The 20919-nt window shown below is 38.2% G+C and overlaps 1 protein-coding gene across 3 annotated transcripts in view; it reads left to right on the top strand.

The window, feature by feature from the left end:
• Positions 1-20919, top strand: part of EFCAB2 (EF-hand calcium binding domain 2) — a 126910-nt gene that overhangs the window by 58022 nt on the left and 47969 nt on the right. For 2 of the 3 annotated variants that reach the window (XM_030868520.3, XM_030868519.3), the window contains exon 2: positions 10894-10978. In XM_030868520.3, the coding sequence (XP_030724380.1) occupies positions 10894-10978 (85 nt within the window). The remainder of the gene's footprint in view (positions 1-10893; positions 10979-20919) is intronic. The other variant, XM_060305863.2, reaches the window with a different exon arrangement.

Here is a 20919-nt window from a genome sequence, read left to right as displayed (position 1 = left end):
CCAGATAAAGACATCATAAGGGAAGAAAACTACAGACCAATATCTCTCATGGACATAGATGGGAAAATCCTCAACAAAATATTAACAAATCAAATCCAACAATATATAAAAAGAATTATACACCACAACCAAGTGGGATTTATCCCAGGTATGCAAGGCGCTTCAACATTCAAAAAGTCAATTAATGTAATTCATCACATCAACAGACTAAAAAAGAACAATCACATTCATATCAATAGATGCAGAAAAAACATTTGACAAAATCCTACACCCATTCATGTTAAAAACTCTCAGTAAACTAGGAATAGAGGGGAACTTCCTCCACTTGATAAAGAACATCTACAGCTAACATCAGACTTAATGGTGAGAAACTTGAAGCTTTCCCAGTAAGATCAGAAACAAGGCAAGGATGTCCCATCTCACCATACCTTTTCAACAAGATACTGTAACTGCTAGTGCTATGGTCTGAATTTTTGTGTCCCCCACCAGATTCATATGTTGAAATCCTAACTCCCAAAGGTGATAGTATTAGTAGTTGGGGCCTTTGGCAAGTGATTAGGTCACTCATGTATGGGATTAGTGCTCTTATAAAAAAGATCCCACAGAGCTCCCTAGCACCTTCCACCGTGTGAAGCTACAATGATAAGTCTGCACCCTGAAAGAGAGCCCTCACTGAACCATGCTGACACCCTGATTTCAGACTTTCAGCCTCCAGAATTGTGAGAAATAAGCTTCTGTTATTTATAAAATACCAAATCTGTGATACTTTGTTACAGCAGCCCAAATAGACGGACAGCTAGCTAATGGAATGATACAAGAAGAGGAAATAAAAGTTTAGATTGTGAAGGAAGAAATAAAATGGGCTGCCTTCACAAAATTGTTAAAAGTTGCATTAATTGGCATATATATATTTTTTAATATTTTAGTAACTTAAAAAAATACATACATTATTTATTAGAATAAGAGAAGTTTTTACTTACATAATTATCTTCCCTGTGAGTGTAAGAATTATAATATCCCTTCCATCTTTTTTAATAGCAGCTTTATTAAGATATAATTCACATACCATGCAGTTCATACTTTCGAAGTATACAATTCAGTTGTTTTTAATATATTCACAGATATGTGCACCCATTACCACTATCAATTTTAGAACAATTTCGTTAGAATGGTTGCTTCTTTTTTCTTTCTAACTTTGATTTTTAGGATTTTTTTAAAAACCATCCTAACCATTTAAAAATGCACAATTCAGTGACATTAAGTACATTCAGAGTGCTGTGCAACTATCACCACTCTCCATTTCCAGAACTTTTCATCATTCCAAGCAAAAACTTTCTACTCATTTGACAGTAACTCTCCATTCCTCCCAGCTCCTGGCAACCACCATTCTACTTTCTGTTTTTATGAGTTGACTATTCTGGGTTCCTCATATCATTGGAATCATACAGTATTGGTTCTTTTGGATCTGGCTTATATCACGTAGCATAACATCTTCAAAGTTCATCCATGTTGTAGCATATGTCATAGTTTCATTTCAAGACTGAGTGATATTCCACTTGTATATATATGCCACATTTCACTTATGCATCTATCTGTCAATGGATATTTGGGTTGTTTACACCTTTGGGCTACTGTGGATAATGCTGCTATGAACATTGGTGTACAGATACCTGCTGAGACACTGCTTTCAATTCTTTTGGATGTATACCCAGAAGTGGAATTGCTGGGTTGTATGGTAATTAGATTTTAATTTTTTGAGGAACTACTGGACTGTCTTCCACAACAGCAACTGTACCTTTTTTTTTCTTTTTTGGCTGCACGCGGGCTTTCTCTAGTTGTGGAGAGTGGGGGCTACTCTTCGTTGTGGTGCATAGGCTTCTCACTGTGGTGGCTTCTCTTGTTGCAGAGCACAGGCTCTAGGCATGCGGGCTTCAGTAGTTGCGGCATGCGGACTTCAGTAGTTGTGACTTGTGGGCTCTAGAGCGTAGGCTCAGTAGTTGTGGTGCACGGGCTTAGTTGCTCCGGCATGTGGGATCTTCCTGGACCAGGGATCGAACCTGTGTCCCCTGCATTGGCAGGCGGATTCTTAACCACTGTGCCACCAGGGAAGTCCCTAGCTGTACCATTTTATACTTCCATCAGCAATACACAACAGTTCCAGTTTTTCCACATCCTCACCAAGACTTGTTGTTTTCTGTTTTTATAATAGACATCCTAATGAGCATGAAGTATTATCTCCTTGTTCTGATTTGCATTTGATGACTAGTGATGTTGAGCATTTTTTCAGGTACTAGTAAGCCATTTGTGTAACTTCTTTTGAGAAATGACTATTCAAAGTTTTCATATTTTTTAATTGGGTTGATTTTTCTGTTGTTTAGTTATAGGAGTTCTTATATATTCTGGATATTAATTCCTTATCAGATATATGCTTTGCAAATGTTTTCTCTCATTCTGTGGGTTGTCTTTTCACTCTTGGTAGTGTCCTTTGATTTCACGTAAGTTTTAATTTTGATGACGTCCAACTTATGTATTTTTGGGGTTGATATTTTTGTGATATTACAAATGGAATTTTAAAAACTCCTTTTCAGATTGTTTGTTTTTATTGTATTGAAATTTTTATTGTATTGAAATGTGACTGATTTTTGTGTGTTGATTTTATATCCTGCAACTTTGCTGAATGTGTTTATTAGCTCTATCAGGTTTTGTTTGTTTTTTGGATTTTTTGGCAGACTCACGGTTTTCTACATATAAGATTATATCATCTGTGAACGGAGATGATTTTACTTCTTCCTTTCCAACTTGTATGCCTTTTATTTTTTTTTCTTGCCCAAATCCTCTGGCTAGAACATCCATTACTATGTTGAATAGAAGAGGTAAAAGAGAGCATCTTTGTCTTATTCCTGATCTTCCAGGAAAAGCTTTGTCTTTCAGCATTGAAAATGATATTAGCTGTGGGTTTTTCATATAAGGCCTTTATCATGTTGAGGAAGTTTCCTTCTGTTCCTAGTTTTCTGAATATTATCATGAAAGGGTGTTGAATTTTGTCAAATGCTTTTTCTATATCAATTGTCCTAATCATGTGGCTTTTCTGCCTTCATTCTATTAAAGTGGTATGTAACTTTGATTGATTTTTGTATGTTGAACCAATCTTGTTTCCCTGGAATAAATCCCACTTGGTCATGATGTGTTATCCTTTTAATATATTGCTGAATTTGTCAACCACTGCATTTTACTGTCTGTCATTTTGTTATACTACCTTAATTCTTTCCTTGCCAATTTCTTACCCAACAGATAATTCTCTTGTTACACAAATTGTTCTATAACATAGAAAAAAACTTAAATGTTACCTAGTTTCATTATATGAAGGAAATAAATATAATTCTGTTAATACCCAATAAAACACCAAAAAGGGAAATTGTGAATTGTCATAACAAATGGGATATGGATTATCTCACATGCAATGAGTAACTATTTAGTAAGCATTTATTGAGATTTTAGTATGTTCCAGGCAGTGTCAAAGTTGTTCTCAAGGTGTTTACAAGTATGGAAGGGGAGACAAATAAGTAAACCACTGATTACAACATAGTTTGATATAATATTATAATAGAGATATCCATGGATGCTACATGATTACATGGGAGGGTACCTAGTCGAAAAAGAGGATGAGGGTAGCCTTCAGAAAGGTGTGTGTTACTCTTAAACTGCCTTGAATGATGAGTAGAATTAGCCCAGAAAAAGGAGAGGACTGTTCCATACAGACAGACTATCAATCACAATGACAATGAAAAAGCATATTAATTGAAAAACTACAAAGATTTTCAAGGTGGAGAATCTGTATGGGAACGTTCTGAGAAATGGCATTTTTGCGATAAAAAGGGGGCAAGGTTGTAAAGGGATTTGTGTACCTGATTAAGGAGACTGAATGTTTTTTTTTTAAAGACCTTGGGAACCATTGAAAGATTTTAAATCAGGAAGTCATATGAGCAAAGTTTTGTTTTAGAAAGATCATTCTATCAAAATGTGGACTATGGTTTGAAGGATGGAATGGGAATGGAGGGAAAGGAGACTAAAGGCAAAAAGACAGGAAGTGACTGTGTTAAAATCCAGTTCAGAAGTGATGAAGGTCTAAACTTAAGCAGTGGCAGTGGAAATGGAAGGAGGGAGACAGATTTTAAAAGATTTAATAAATGGAATCAAAAGGTGTTGATGATCAAATGGAACTGTGAGGATGGGTTGTTGGAAACTGAATTAGTTGGGGTGATAAATTTGGAGGAAAGTGATCAGAGAATCAGTAAAAGACAGCAGTGAGAAGGCGTAGCAGGTGATATGTCCTGAAGGAATGAAACTTAATGGAGAAGTAGTTTTTTAACATGAAGGTGAAACAAGAACTGCTATCAGACAAGTCCAGAATGTAGGACATTTTATAAGACATTGCATAGCCTGGTCTCTTCCACAAGTTAATTTCATAGGGGGATAGGAGACTAGGGAAGGATGAAGGACTGTGGTAGTTTAAAAGAGACCAAAAAATATTAAAACCAAATGTAGTACAGAAACTTTAATTAAAGTGTAAGTTGAAAAAATAACTATAAAAAAGACATTATGGTACAATTTAGAAATTTATATATTGAATAGATATTAGATGATTTTAGTGAATTTTTGTTAATTTTTAAGGATGTCATAATTATATTGGGGTTACGTAGGAGGATGTCCTTATTTTTAGGAGATGCGTGTTGAAGTATTTAGGGATGAATAATTGTAATGTCTGCAATTTACTTAGAGACAGAGACATAGGGAAGAAGCAAAAAACAGCAAAATATTAGTCATAGTTTGATACAGGTGATGGGTATAGAGATGTTTACAACACGAAGCTTTCAATTTCAGATTCAAACTTGAATTTGCAGTGTGCCCAGCAACTACTTATATAGCATTTACATTGTATTAGATATTATAAGTAATCTAGAGGTGATTTAGCATATATGGGAGGATGTGTGTAGGTTATATGCAAATACTATGCCATTTTATATAAGGAACTTGAGTGTCCTCGGATTTTGGTATCGTGGGTCCTGGAACCAATCTCCCTGTGGATTCGAGGGATGACTGTTTTCAATTCCTGATCAGATTTTTAAATATAAGCTCCTCAATTTTTTTTTTTTTTCGGTATGCGGGCCTCTCACTGTTGTGGCCTCTCCCGTTGCGGAGTACAGGCTCCGGACACGCAGGCCCAGCGGCAATGGCTCACGGGCCCAGCCGCTCCACGGCATGTGGGATCCTCCCAGACCAGGGCACGAACCCGTGTCCCCTACATCAGCAGGCGGACTCTCAACCACTGCGCCACCAAGGAAGCCCAAGCTCCTCAATTTTTTTTTTTTTAAGAAGATGTTGGGGGTAGGAGTTTATTAATTAATTAATTTATTTTTGCTGTGTTGGGTCTTTGTTTCTGTGTGAGGGCTTTCTCTAGTTGTGGCAAGCGGGGGCCACTCTTCATTGCGGTGCACGGGCCTCTCACTATCGCGGCCTCTCTTGTTGCGGCGCACAGGCTCCAGATGCACAGGCTCAGTAGTTGTGGCTCACGGGCCTAGTTGCTCTGCGGCATGTGGGATCTTCCCAGACCAGGGCTCGAACCCGTGTCCCCTGCATTAGCAGGCAGATTCTCAACCACTGCGCCACCAGGGAAGCCCGCTCCTCAATTTTTGATAGTTTATTACCAATGGGAAACTTTGTGTAAAAATGTAAAAGTATTTTTCTCAACCACTAAAAAATTTAAAACAGTTGCAATTATATTTATAATCTCAAAAATGTATCCTTTTTAAATTGAAGTGTAGTTGATTTAAAATATTACATTAGTTTCAGGTGTACAACATAGTGATTCAGTGTTTATGGATTATACTCCATTTAAAGTTATTACAAAATAATGGCATATTTCCCTGTGCTGTATAATATATCCTTGTTGCTTATTTATTTTATACATAGTAGTTTGTGTCTCTCAATCTCATAGCCCTGTCTCACCCCTCACCTTTTCCCTCTCCCCACTGATAACCACTAGTTACTAGTTTGTTCTCTATGTCTGTGAGTTTGTTTCTGTCAAAAACTCCTCCTTTAATTAATAAATATAACTTAGAAAATTTTGTGATATAATGCAAATGGTTTTTTAATCCAGTTGAACTTTCTCATATCAGTTATTTAAAAATAATGGTGAAGATTTAATTTATATAATATGTATGTGTTGTTAGAGCCATGATGCAGGCTTGGCTGATACTAAAAGGGCCCATCAGCTGTACAGGGATAGAATTAGCCAATATATGTGAAGATAAGGATTGGGGGCTGTTTCTTAGAGCCACAAGCCTCCTCAGTCTCAACACTGGATTGTATATTATGTTCCATGGGCATGTGGAACACGAACTATTCCAGTGGCTCCATGGATTCCTTGTCCGTGATAAGCAGTGGTGCATTTGATTTCTGGCTTCTGAAATAGGAGCCCATGTGGTAGATCGCCTTCATGGCAAGTGTGGAGCAGTGGGTACCTGATAGCATTTGCTGTGCTTGCCACCTGTGTGACCAAGGGGCTTGCCATCAGATCCTGTACTACTTTGAGCCTCCTGCTAGGAAGCCCTGGAATAGTTGCGTTTTGCTGCCCAACCTCGACCTGGCCACACTGAGAAATGAGAGCATCAGTATTTTCGGATGCCCCTGTAATCCATTCACATCATACCTGTGTCCAGTGAGTGAGGATTCCTGAGTTAGGGAAGTTCCAAATGTCAATTAAAGCATTATTTATTCCTGACAGATGACAATTGGAAAAAGGAGATTCCATGATCCAGTAAATTTGGAAAATGCTGCATTAAAGTTAACAAGTTTCTTTAGAATGTCTCAAAGACTTTTAAAATTTTTATTTATTTTAATTTTTGGATATGTTGGGTCTTTGTTGCTGCGCACGGGATTTCTCTAGTTGTGGCGAGCGGGGGCTACTCTTTGCTGTGGTGCACGGGCCTCCCACCATGGTGGCCTCTTCTGCTGCAGAGCACAGGCTCCAGGTGCTCAGGCTTCAGCAGTTGTGGCACGCGGGCTCAGTAGTTGTGGCACGTGGGCTTCAGAGCGCAGGCTCAGTAGTTGTGATGCACGGGCTTAGTTGCTCCATGGCATGTGAGATCTTCCTGGACCAGGGTTCGAACCCATGTCCCCTGCATTGGCAGGCAGATTCTTAACCACTGCGCCACCAGGGAAGTCCGAAAACTATTTTAAAATGTTAATTCTTTCTCGGCATATAGCTTCATTGCAATATGCAATAAAACTCCCAATGGTGTTTTATTTGGAATTTCTAAATTTTATTTGGATTTCTAAATTTCATTCGGAAGAATACACGGGTGAGAATATTAAAGAACATTCCTAAAAAGAAGACCAATAACAGTGGTAATAAGTAAAATAGGATGGTAATGGTGTAAGACTAGAAATGCAATTCAGAATGGAATTGATAGAATAGACAATCAATAGAACTAGTCTCCATCACATAGAGGATTATAACACATTATAAAGTAGGAGGAAAGAACTCAAGTGCTTAGTAAATTAGAAATTACTAAAATAAGATTAGAAATTAATCTTTCACTTTGAATCATGACAAAATAACTTTCAGATGGATTTAAAAGTAAGTGTATTTTTAAATTGTAGAAGAAAATAGAATTGAGTATTCACCAAACCTATAGAAAAAGGATGATTTTCTCCCTCTTTTGGTGGTCCTTTCAAAGGATATGTTTCTAAACTTTAAAGGATGAGAAGAAATCTTAACAGATGTGACTAAAATAAAAATAAAAGATAATGTACTTAAAAAATAATCTTAAATTTAAAAAGCAAACATCAGCTTTGTGCAATGGCAGTATTATAACCAGTGAGATTTTCCCACGGTACTATTAAGACTAATAAGAGCCTTCCCAATATCTAACACAAATTCAACTTATTGTATTTCAGCAAGATAATAAGACAAATGCACAAAGACGAATTGGGAAGAATGGTTCACTCAAGAATTATTGTAAAAACAGAAAAGTTGGGAACTACTTAAATGTCTACAATTAGGGAGTTGGTTTAATAAATTATGATAAAGTTCTATAATGGAATATCAGCCACTAAAAATGATAATGTAATAAGTTTTTTTTGAGAATAAAAAGATGCTCACAGTTTATTGTTGAGTGAAAAATTAGATTAGAGGACAACATTAAGAGTAGTTAACTCTGCTTGGTAGGATTTGAAGTGGTTTTTACTTAGTCTAAACTTCTTTCCTTTTTTTTTTTCTTCAGGAATCATGTGTGATTTTGGTGATCATAAAGGAGATGGAACTGTTTTCATTTTAGGAAAACAAATGAAAACAACTGACCTGGAAAATTGTTTTCAGTAATCATGACATAGGGTTAAGTCTTTATTATTTAAAGAGCTCATACAAATTGTTAAGAAAAAACAGAAGATCGCAGTAGGGATGAGCAGAGAACATGAACAGACAATTCATAACAGAAAATAGAGGTGGTAAACAAGCATAAAGGATCATTATTTAGACTTACTTGTAAGCAAAGAGCTGTAAATTTAAATAATGAGATAACATTTACTTGCTTATTAAACTAGTAGAAGTTTGCTGCCATGTTATTTATTATAATAAAGAAAAATTAACATTATCAATAAATTGTTACATTCCTTTGGTACTGTTCAGAATTGAAGGTTATGTTGCAACCTGGAAAAATAAAACATTTCAGTGAAGTAGTTAGGAGAATGAATGGTAGTTATAAAAGGTTGTGTACGAAGAAAGGAAAATACAGCAAAATGTTATGTTAGTGGTTATGTTAGGGTAAAGGGAATATATTTATAATTAAAATATCTAAACTCATACTTAATCTCTCTCTTTCCACTTTTTCTAGAAAAGCTATTTGTTTTTCAAATAGTAAGTACAATATTCTCTCATCTAGAATATAGCAGGGCTTCCCTGGTGGCGCAGTGGTTGAGAGTCCGCCTGCCGATGCAGGGGACACGGGTTCGTGCCCCGGTCCGGGAAGATCCCACATGCCGTGGAGCGGCTGGGCCCGTGAGCCCTGGCCGCAGAGCCTGCGCGTTTGGAGCCTGTGCTCCGCAACGGGAGAGGCCACAACAGTGAGAGGCCCGCGTACCAAAAAAAAATAGAATATAGCAATATCCTCCTAACTGGTCTCTTTTCTTCCACCCTTGTTCCTTTCCAGGGTATTCTTAACATAATAGCCAAAGTGAATAGAAGCCAGACCATGTCACTTCGCTGCTTAGAACCCTCCAGTGGTTTCTCATCTCTTTCAAAGTACAAGACACCGTCCTTAAAGTAGCCTGCAGAGCCCTTATAGAATCTGTCCCCACCCTCAAACTCATACCTTTCTGACCTTATTTCCTACCATTCTGCCTTTCTTGTTCTCTATGGCTAAAAACTCTTCCTGCTGATATTCACAAGGCTGGCTCTTTCTCCTCCTTCTGGTCTGTGCAGATGTCACCTTATCACTTAGGTAGGCCTTCCCAAACCACCATCCCATCCCATTCGCCCCTACCCACATTGCCAGCACCCATGTCCCTTCCCTGCTTTATATTTTCTAGCACCATTTGACTTACTGTGTATTTTACCAAGTGTGTATAAGCTTATGTATCTCCCCCACCACGCACAAAATAGCTCCACGGAGGCAGGAATTTTTGTCTATTTTGTTCCTTGCTCTAACTGTAGCACTTAGAATAGTGTGTAGTACATAGTAGGTACTCAATCAATATTTACTGAATAAATGACGTTTTAATTGTTTCATCTAAGTAAGTTTTAGTTTCAAAACTAGTTTGAAAGTTTTTTTTTTTTTTTTTTGCGGTACGCTGGCCTCTCACCGCTGTGGCCTCTCCTGTTGCGGAGCACAGGCTCCGGACGCGCAGGCCCAGCATCCATGGCCCATGGGCCCAGCCGCTCCGCGGCATGTGGAATCCTCCCGGACCGGGGCACGAACCCACGTCCCCTGCATTGGCAGGCGGACTCTCAACCACTGCGCCACCAGGGAAGCCCAGTTTGAAAGTTTTTTGAGCGAGTGTAACATGTTGCTTTTGTATGCCTCCCACTCCCCAGTTTCCATCCTCCTCAAGCATAGAGTAAAGCAAGACAGGTGGACACACTAGAGAAACACAATATCTGTGGCACTGGATTCCTTCTGCTTCTCAGGCTAGGATCTACCCAAACTGAGATGGAAGATAGGCTGGTGCTGGAAATGTTCTATATCTTGATCTGGGTGGTAGTTCAGCTCTGTGACTATATACATATATAAAAACTCAGTAAGCTGTATACTTGAGATAAGTGCACCTTTGGTACTTTCTTGTTTGTGTATTATGCCTCAGTAAAAAAGTTGTTTTAAAAACTCCGTCTTTGAGATCTCTAGAGGAAGTTAAACATGCCAAATGATACATTAAGAATATTGGGAGGCTTCCTGGGTGGCACAGTGGTTGAGAGTCCGCCTGGCGATGCAGGGGACACGGGTTCGTGCCCCGGTCCGGGAAGATCCCACGTGCCGCGGAGCGGCTGGGCCCGTGAGCTATGGCCGCTGAGCCTGCATGTCCGTAGCCTGTGCTCCGCAACGGGGGAGGCCACGGCAGTGAGAGGCCCGCGTACCGCAAAAAAAAAAAAAAAAAGAATATTGGGAAGCGGGGAGAAAGATAAATTGCAAACATCATAACATTTCACTCTTAAAGAGTTCAGCATGCCTCTCCTCTGCGTAAAGACATTCTCCTACAGAGCCTCTCCCCACCCCCCCAATAAAAAATATTAGGAAGGAGTTCTGCCATGTTCTTCTTTCCTAGAATTTCTAGTTATTGAAATTTTTGTTTTGAAGTTAAAGTTAAAAAAATAATTTTTATTTACTTTTTCTTTTGCAGAGATAGCAGTAGCAGAATTTCACAAAAAAATCAAAGAAGCTTTTGAAGTATTTGACCATGAGTCAAATAATACAGTGGATGTGAGGTTTGGAAATGTTTTCTTCTAATTCTAAATTGCTGATACAACTTGTAAAGTAGAGGAGGGTTCATTCTCTTCTTTTTACTTTCTTTGGACTTATTATGCTATTTAAAGTACTTATTTTTCTGTACCCTGTAAAAGGTCTTTTCTATCTGTTGCTTCGGATCTATACTGTTTATTATTCTTCATAATCTGGTGGAAAGAATATATATCCACATTGCCTATTCTAACCTACAGACTAAATTCTGTGAATGAGGCTAACTCTACTATAGCTTTAGTACTAGACACATAGTTGGCACTCAGTATATATTTGTTGAGTGAATGAATAGAATTTGCTTTTAAAGTACATAGGTATGGGGACTTCCCTGGTGGCTCAGTGGTTAAGGATCCACTTGCCATTGAAAGGGACACGGGTTTGATCTCTGGTCCGGGAAGATCCCACATGCTGCGGAGCAGCTAAGCCTGTGCTCTTAGACCCTGTGAGCCACATTACTGAAGCCCACGTGCCTAGAGCCCATGCTCTGCAACAAGAGAAGCCACTGCAGTGAGAAGCACACACACTGCAAGGAAGACTAGCCCCTGCTCACTGCAACTAGAGAAAGCCCATGCGCAGCAATGAAGACCCAACACAGCCAAAAATAAATGAATTAAATAAATAAATTTAAAAAAATAAAATACATAGCTATGTATAATCAAGCTATGAACATGATATTACAAAGAAGGATTAATAATACTTAAACATGATACACTCCTTGAGTAAAATAACCAAAAGAACCAAAACAAAAGAACATAAAAAGATGAGAAAAAGACATGAATACTGGTAGATCTAGAATGGAGGACAGGAGACAAAGAATAGTATGAAAAAAGAAGAGGCAAAAAGGTAGAGGAGATTATACATGCATAAAACAGAAGCTGTAGAATCTATGCCACATATGTACATCAAAGAAAGGCAATGAAACCATTGTTCCAGGAGACCAAGCTGAATGAGGAGTATTTGATGGGATCACAAGCTCAAGAGTCAGAAACTAGTAGTACAGAGGCCAAGAAAACAGTTGGAAGTGACTAAGTGCTTTTTTTTGCCCCCCGCGTGGCTTGTGGGATCTTAATTGCCCGACCAGGGATTGAACCCAGCCCCTCGGCAGTGAAAGTGCAGAGTCATAATCACTGGACTGCCAGGGAACTCCCAGGACTAAGTGCTTTAAATTTGAGCTAAACTGAATGAACAATAGGAGGTTTTATGTATGACAAATTGTAGCTACGATCGTCCCTCGGTATCTACAAAGGATTGGTTCCAAGGCACACCCCGACTCCTCCCTGACTCACCCTCAACCCCTCACCCCTCGAGGATATCAAAATCTAGGGATGCTCAAACCCCTTATAAAAAGTGGCATAGAATTTGCATATTACCTACCTACATCCTTCTGTATATTTTATTTTTTTATATATGAATTTATTTGTTTGTTTATGGCTGCATTGGGTCTTCGTTGCTGCACGCGGGCTTTCTCTAGTTGTGGTGAGCGGGGGCTACTCTTTGTTGTGGTGCATGAGCTTCTCATTGTGATGGCTTCTCTTGTTGCAGAGAACAGGCTGTAGGTGTGTGGGCTTCAGTAGTTGTGGCACGTGGGCTCAGTAGTTGTGGCTCACGGGCTCTCGAGCACGGGCTCAGTAGTTGTGGCACTTGGGCTTAGTTGCTCCGCAGCATGTGGGATCTTCCCGGACCAGGGTGCGAACCTGTGTCCCCTGCAGTGGCAGGCGGACTCTTAACCACTGTGCCACCAGGAAGTCCCTCCCATATATTTTAAATCATCTCTGATTACTTATAGTACCTAATACAGTGTAAATGCTATGTAAATAGTTGCCTGTGGCATGTGGCAAATTCAGATTTTGCTTTTGGAACTTTCTGGGGTTTTTTCTCCCAGTATTTTAGATCTGTGGATGGTTGAATCTTTGGATGTGGAACCCATGGATACGGAGGGCTGACTGTATATGTATTCCTTAGTTTCTCACACCTGAAGGTACAAGGTGTGATTACAGGAAAGGAGAGTGATAAGTGCAGTCAGTTTCATTACTTTATAGTAACACCTTACAAAGTTTTGTTTGGTACTCAACTATGTTCATGGGCTTTACTGCAGTGGATAAGGTAGAGAGTGGAGTTAACTTCCAGCACTGCAACTGTAGTCGGCCTTGTGGGAGGCTTGGCTCAGCCATTGCCAGGAAAGTGTGAGGGTAAAGTGCAGGGCTGAGCACTGCACAGCTCGAAGTGGCGCCAGCCTCACTGCATGCATTGTGAATGACACTCCGCAGTGTGAGTATCCTAGCGGGAAACCGGGTGGGACAGTAGTGGTGGTTGATAGGGTTTGGGATGGGGTGGGGAGCTTGCGACTCTTGCCTGCAATTTGAATAAATATATGGATGGCACGTGCCTTTACCTCAGACCTCTCACTGGAGCGGAAGGGTTCTCCTGGGGAAGGAGAGGAGAGGTATTGTCAGAGAAGTCAGGGAAGTGCAAGAAGAACCAGGATAGCTTTATGAAAGAGAGGGGGAACAGAGAAGGGAAACCAGCATTTACTCAAGCCTTGCTCTCTGATGTCTACCTATCGTTGGGTGCTAAGGGTTTTTGTGTACATTACCTCATTTTAGTCTTTTTATTGGTACAGTAAGGGTTGGCATCTCCAGTTTTTGGAGACTAGGAGAAGGTAAATAGTTTGCTTAAGGTCATGTCAGCGTTTCTCTAATTCGGTGTCTTGCTGGGCTGTGTCGCCCCTTCCCTCCCTGCTCCCCTCCACCCCACCCTTCATGGATTTCATGGGCTCATCTCCTGCTTTGAGGCTTCCTGAAAGTAGCAGTGAAGAGAAAATTTCCCAAATCCCTTAGAGCAGTGATGCCAGGCCTTTTTTTTTTTTTTTTTTTTTTTTGCTGTGTTGGGTCTTCGTTTCTGTGTGAGGGCTTTCTCTAGTTGTGGCAAGCCGGGGCCACTCTTCATCGCGGTGTGCGGGCCTCTTACTATCGCAGCCTCTCGTTGCGAAGTTCAGGCTCAGTAGTTGTGGCTCACGGGCCCAGCTGCTCCGTGGCATGTGGGATCCTCCCAGACCAGGGCTCGAACCCGTGTCCCCTGCATTAGCAGGCAAATTCTCAACCGCTGCGCCACCAGGGAAGCCCCAGGCCTTTTTTTGATAGAAGGGCCAATTCAGGGGAAATAAACATGTTTAGGGGTTGCATCTTTTACCCATTCAGAATTAAAATAATTGTACTGAGGCCCCGAGGAAAAGTGTATGTTCTTAAAATGTCTACTTTATAAAATAAAATTACTAAGAAAATTGGCATTGTTTTTAGCACTAAAATATTAATGCTAAGCGTATCTGAGTGGTAGGAACATGGATGAATGCAGTTTCTATACGCCTTCTGCTAATTTGTATAGCACTTTAAAGTTTACAGTGAGTGTTCTCATGCTGCAGGTATCATTACTATCCACTCTTTATAAATCAGAAATTAAGGACCAAGAAGCACAATGACTTGCCCAAGATCGAATAATAGACTAGCCACAGAGTTGAAACTCAAATTAGTTTCTTCTCTTTGGGGCAGCTGTGCCGCAGCCCTGGAAGAGGCCTGGGAATGCAGTGCTGAATAAGGTCTGGTCCTGCCTTGCCCAGCCTCAGCAGGCTCCTCTATTTGTAAAAACAGTTCATCTAGCTAGAATTTATTTTGGCATATGATTAAAAGTGAAGGTCTAAATAGATTTTTTTTTCAAATTGCTAAACAGTTCAGTTTATTTACTTCTTGAATTATTAGATCCACTTTATAATGTACTGCATTTTCTATAATTGAGTCTAATTTAGGCTATGTGTTCTGATCTATTGCCTTACCTCCTGATCATATATACTAGGACAATCCTATATTAATTGCTATCAATTTATAGTATGCTTTACTATCTGATAGAACTAGTCTCTTTATTAGTCTTCTTTTTGAACATTTTAATTAAGAATTGAAGGCAGTATTCTGTGTAGATTGAATGGTGTAAGGAGGGGTCTGAATGGGGTAAGAGTTCCAGAGACAGACATAATAGCTCGGTTTGGAAGAGACAGCTGTTCTTGAGAAGCTTCCAGGGCATTTGGCTATTCCTGCCCTAATGTGCTTGATCCTTCAAGTGATGCTGTTTCCCTTGAAGGGCAGACCAGCACCCCTTACCTCTGCTTGGCATGAATTAAAAGATTTAATTTGAAATTTTAGCACATTAGGTGGAGTGGAGGTCTGGTATTGTGACTGCCAGGCAGCCAGTGGGTTTTTTTTTAATCATTATGTAAAACATTATGAAATGGGCCCCTGCTGCTTTCCTCCTGGCTCTGAGGGGCAACCCTGGGGATTGGAATCAGACTTTCTGGGTTCATTCCTAGCTTTGTGACTTGTAATTGATTTATTCTCTCTGTGCCTCAGTTTTTACATTTGCCACATAGAATTGATGTAAGTAAGTAGTTCTCAGAATGGTTTGTATACCCCTGTGTATCCACAGGACTCTTTCAGGGGTCTGTGAAATCAAAACTATTTTCATAAAAATCTGAGACAGTATTTGCTATTTTCATTCTCATTTTTCACAAGTTATATTGGAGTTTTTCAAAAGCTACATGTGTGATATTGTAACAGATTGAATGCAGAACCAGATATGAGAATCCAGCTGCCTTCTGTTAAGCCAGACCTTAAAGAGATTTGCAAACATGTAAAACAGTGCCATTTTTCTAATTAAATTTATTTTTTGTTTTGGAAAATATAGTTATTTTTCATAAAAATTTTATTTATGTAGGCATATAATGGGTTTATCATTATTTCTAAATGAATTAGTAAATAAATATTTTTAAACTTTGAGGTGTACTTTTTAGTATGGTAAATATAGATAAATATAACTCACACAAACAAAAGCTCTTTGTGGGTCTGAATAATTTTTAAGCGTGTAAAAGGGGTTCTGAGACCAAAAAGTTTGAGAACAGCTGTTGTCAGTGGACATTTTTAAAGCTCTTAGAACAATATTAACTTGGAACGAATTAGTTTGGGATTTAAAGCTTAGAACAATATTAGCTAGTATTATTATTCTACTTTATATTCTTTTTTTTTTTTTTTTTTCGGTACGGGGCCTCTCACTGCTGTGGTCTCTCCCGTTGCGGGGCACAGGCTCCAGATGCACAGGCTCAGCGGCCATGGCTCACGGGCCCAGCCGCTCCGCGGCATGTGGGATCTTCCCGGACTGGGGCACGAACCCGTGTCCCCTGCATCAACAGGCGGACTCTCAACCACTGTGCCACCAGGGAAGCCCTCTACTTTATATTCTTGAAGTACATAATTTAGATTTGACTTTCCTCTATTTAATCTGGATTAACAATGTTATATTTTAGTTATATCTGGGTGTCCTGTTTTGGGTGTCCTGTTTTTTTTTTTTTAACTTATATCTTATATCTTTTTTTTTTTACTTATATCTGGGTGTCCTGTTTTGATCTTTTAAGTTCTGAAGCAGTTCATTTTATCTTCCATTTTCCTTGTTAAATAGTTTTTGAAGGTTGCATCTTGAAAAACATTGAGGCAAGTTTTCAGTAGCATTAATTAGGGGCATTTTTATTTTGCCTCATACAAAACATAGACCATAATACATTTTGACTTATATACATTTTCCTGCTTTATGTTTAGATTTCAATCAATAAGTGTGATTGAAAATTAAATTTTTGAATAGATAATATATACACATAGGGTAAAATTCTAAAGGTACAAAAAATATATAGTGATAGGTAAATCTCTTCACTTAGCTATCTGGTTCCCTTTTCTAAAGGCAAGATTTATTATGTTTCTCTAATTCTTCCAGAGATAGTCCATGCAAGTACACGTGTTTGTATGTATGTATGTATTTTTTATTGTGGTAAATATACATAACATAAAATTAACCGTTTTTAAGTGTATAGTTCAGGGTATTGAGTACATTCACATTATTTCCATCCATCTCCAGAACTTTATTTTCCCAAACTGAAACTCCATACCCTTTAAACAATAACTCCCCATTCTCCCCTCTCCTAAGCTCCTGGCAACCACCATTCTACTTTCTATCTTTATGAGTTTGAGTATACTAGGTACCTCATGTAAGTGGAATCATACAGTATTTGTCCTTTTGTGTCTGGCTTATTTGACTTAGCATAATGTCTTCAAGGTTCATCCATGTCGTAGCATGTATCAGAATTCCATCCCTTAAGGCTGAATAATTTTCCACTGTGTGTATATAACACATTTTGTTTATCCATCCATCTGTCCATGGACATTTGGGTTGTTTCCACCTTTTGGCTATTTGAATAATGTTGCCGTGAGCACTGATGTACAGCTGTCTTTTCAAGTCCCTGCTTTTAATTCTTTGGTTGTGTAACCAGATGTAGAATTGCTAGATCATGTGGTAGTTCTATGTTTAATTTTTTGAGAAACCACTGTACTGTTTTCCACAGTGGCTGTTCCATTTTACATTCCCACCAGCGAAGCACAAGGCTCCAGTTTCTCCACATCCTTGCCAATACATTTTGTTTTTTAAAATAACCATCCCAATGGGTATAAAGTGGAATCTTGTGGTTCTGATTTGCATTTCCCTAATGATTATGATATTGAACATATTTTCATGTGCTTATTGGCCATTTGTACATCTTCTTTGGAGAAATGTCTACTCTAGTCCTTTTCCCATTTTTAAACTGGATTGTTTGTTTTTTTGACATTGAGTTGCAGGATGTGTGTGTATTTTTACCATAAGTGGTGAGATATTATATAAATCACTATGCACTTCGCTTTTTTCACCTATAAGTATATTTTGGTGACTATTCTTTATTAGTACATAAAGAGCTTCCTCATTTCATTGTATGGATGAACCATAATACATTGAATTAATCTACCCTTGATGGATATTTAGGTTGTTTCTAGGCTTTTGCTATAACAGTCCATGTTGCAAAGAATATCTGAGTATGCATGTCATTTTGCAAGACTGAGACTTTTTCTCTAGGATAAATTCTTGGAAATATGTCAAATTGCATGAATATTTTTGGTAGGTGTTGCTGTCTTGACCCTATATTCTCTCACATCATTATACAGGCATGCCTATTTCCCCACTCCCTCTTAAAGCTTAATTATGAAACTTTAGGACTTTTGCCAATCTGATATGTGAAAATTAGAAACTCAGTGTTAATTTTCATTTCCCTAATTGTAGACATTTTTTTCATGTCTAAAGACAATTTGTATTTTCCTTTGTTTGAACTGGCAGTTCATGACCTTTCCCCATTTTTCCATTTAGTGATTTATCTTTTAATACATGAAAGATCTTAGCCTTAGGCTGTGAAATGTATGCCATCTATTTTTTGACTATTTCTACTTTCATGTATTCAGAAATTTTAGAAAAATTAATCATATGACACACCTTGTGAGTATGGATTTAATTTTTGGAATCAAAAGTCATTAGAGTAGTTTTAATAGAATAAATTTAAGTTACCCTGAATAAAGCTAGTTTGGTAAAAAATAAAACCCACTCCACAAGGAATACCCCTAAAGTAAGCAAGCTTGAGAGTTTCCTGGTGATCCAGTGGTTAGGATTTGGTGCTTTCACTGCCATGGCCCAGGTTCAGTCCCTGGTTGGGGAACTGAGATCCTTCAAGCTGCACAGCGCAACCAAAATAAAAGGAGTAAGGAAGCTAATTTTTCCATGTAGCTGATAAATTTAATTTGAAAGTAGCTCTAATCTTGTTCACAAACATATCTAGTTTTTTATAATCTATGTTCTTTTCATCTTTGATTCTAGCAATAAAAGTGCACTAGAGGGCTTCCCTGGTGGCGCAGTGGTTGAGAGTCCGCCTGCCGATGCAGGGGACGTGGGTTCGTGCCCTGGTCCGGGAAGATCCCACATGCTGCTGAGCGGCTGGGCCCGTGAGCCATGGCCGCTGAGCCTGCGCATCCGGAGCCTGTGCTCCGCAACGGGAGAGGCCACAACAGTGAGAGGCCCGCATACCGCAAAATATAAAAATAATAATAATGTTGAGTTTAAAATATTGGAGAAGGAAGTGAACATTATGATAACCGCATAATGTAAATTTTAAATGTACAAAGTGATAGTCTATTGTTTATGAAGACAAATACATGCATGAGAGTGATAAACATTATCCTTAGAATAGTGGTTGCACCTGAAGATGGAGAGAGAGGGATGAAGAGTGGAATTTTAGTTGTTTCTGCAATGTTTTATTGTTAGGGAACAAAATCTGAAGCAAATAAATGTGGCAAAATGTTAACTTCTGTTAAATCTTGGTATTGGATATAAGGCTGTCTGTAACTTTTTTTGGGGGGGGGGGCGGGGTGCACCGAGTGGCTTGTGGAATCTTAGTTCTACGACCTGGGATTGAACCCAGGACCTTGGCAATGAAAGTGCGGAGTCCTAACCGCTGCACCGCCAGGGAATTCCCTGTAATATTTTTTTCTGTACTTTTCTCTGAAATAGTTCACAATTATACATAAAAATAAATATTTTTAAAGAGTGGTTTATATCTTATTTCACCATCTTACTTTGAAGTCGCTTTGTAAAAAATTGGTTTGCTTGTAATAGTCCTTCTGATGAACTGTAATTAAAGAATCACTTAAAGAAAGTTTAAAAAAATTATCCCGAATTCCACCTCTTGAAATAAGTTATTAATGTTGGAGAACTATTATTCTAGATCTTTTTTATCCATGTGTAATAGGATAAATGGATAAAAGGGTGAGGAGTTAGTAAGAAAGAAGGAAAGAGGAAAGGGAAGGAAGGAAAAAGAAAGAAATTATGGAAGAAAAAAGTCTAGCATATAATCTCCACAAGGACAGGGGTTTCTGTCGTTTTGTTCACTGCTGTATTTCAGCACCTAGAACTGTGTTCGGCACGTAGTAGATCACCAATAAAACATTAAATAAATGAAGAGACTATTCCTATAAAAATAAGATCACAATAATCATGCTCTTTAAAAATAAAAGTTTTAATTTTACTTGAATGTAACACAAGAAAAAAATTAAATTGAAGAAATTGTGTAACCTCAAATGTTTGTTAGCCATGAGAGACATTATTTATGTTAAATTCAGAAAAGATAACAAGAAAAACATTAAGAGGTTGTAGTCACTGTGTTTTTTAAAAGAACTACCCATTTCAAATATAAAAGTAACAGTTGACTTCCTGCTGTAGAAGATGAGGGTGTTAGTACTTTCAAAATTCCTTCTACTTTTTCTCCCTCAGGCCCCCCACCCCCAGTTTATCTTAGGTATGTTATTATTAATATTTTTACATTGACAAGGTAGAATGTTCATACTTTAGTATCATGCCATCTTTTAGTATATTTTTCCCACAGTTCAATGGAATTTCTGCTAACCACCGTTTCCTCCTCCATCCTTGAATTCTTTGATTTATTTCTGTTGTCTAGATTCTCTTTTTTTTTTTTTTCAGAAAGTGCTCATGGGTATTTTTCCCTGAGTTCTTTCATCTTTATTTTGTTTTTTAAATTTTTATTTTATATTGGAGTATAGTTGATTTACAATGTTATGTTAGTTTCAGGTGTACAGCAAAGTGATCAGTTATATATATACATATATCTATTCTTTTTCAGATTCTTTTCCCATATAGGTAATTACAGAGTATTGAGTAGAGTTCCCTGTGCTATACAGTACGTGCTTGTTGATTATCTGTTTTATATATAGTAGTGTGTATATGTTAATCCCAAGAGTTCTTTCATCTTTAAAACATTTGCTTATACTTGAATACTTTGTATCTAAATGACATTTTATAAATTTATATTATTATTTTTAATGGCTACAAGGCATTTCATAGTTTGACATATCTCCTAATTTTGGAAATTTGGGTTATTTGTGATATTATATTACCATTGTATCAAGGCTAAAATTATTCATGTGGAATTGTTCAAAGATTTTATCCCTTTCCT

This window comes from Globicephala melas, chromosome 1 (genome assembly GCF_963455315.2).
Source record: "Globicephala melas chromosome 1, mGloMel1.2, whole genome shotgun sequence".
In the NCBI taxonomy this organism is placed as follows: Eukaryota; Metazoa; Chordata; class Mammalia; order Artiodactyla; family Delphinidae; genus Globicephala; species Globicephala melas.
This window is presented reverse-complemented; position numbering and strand designations above follow the sequence as displayed.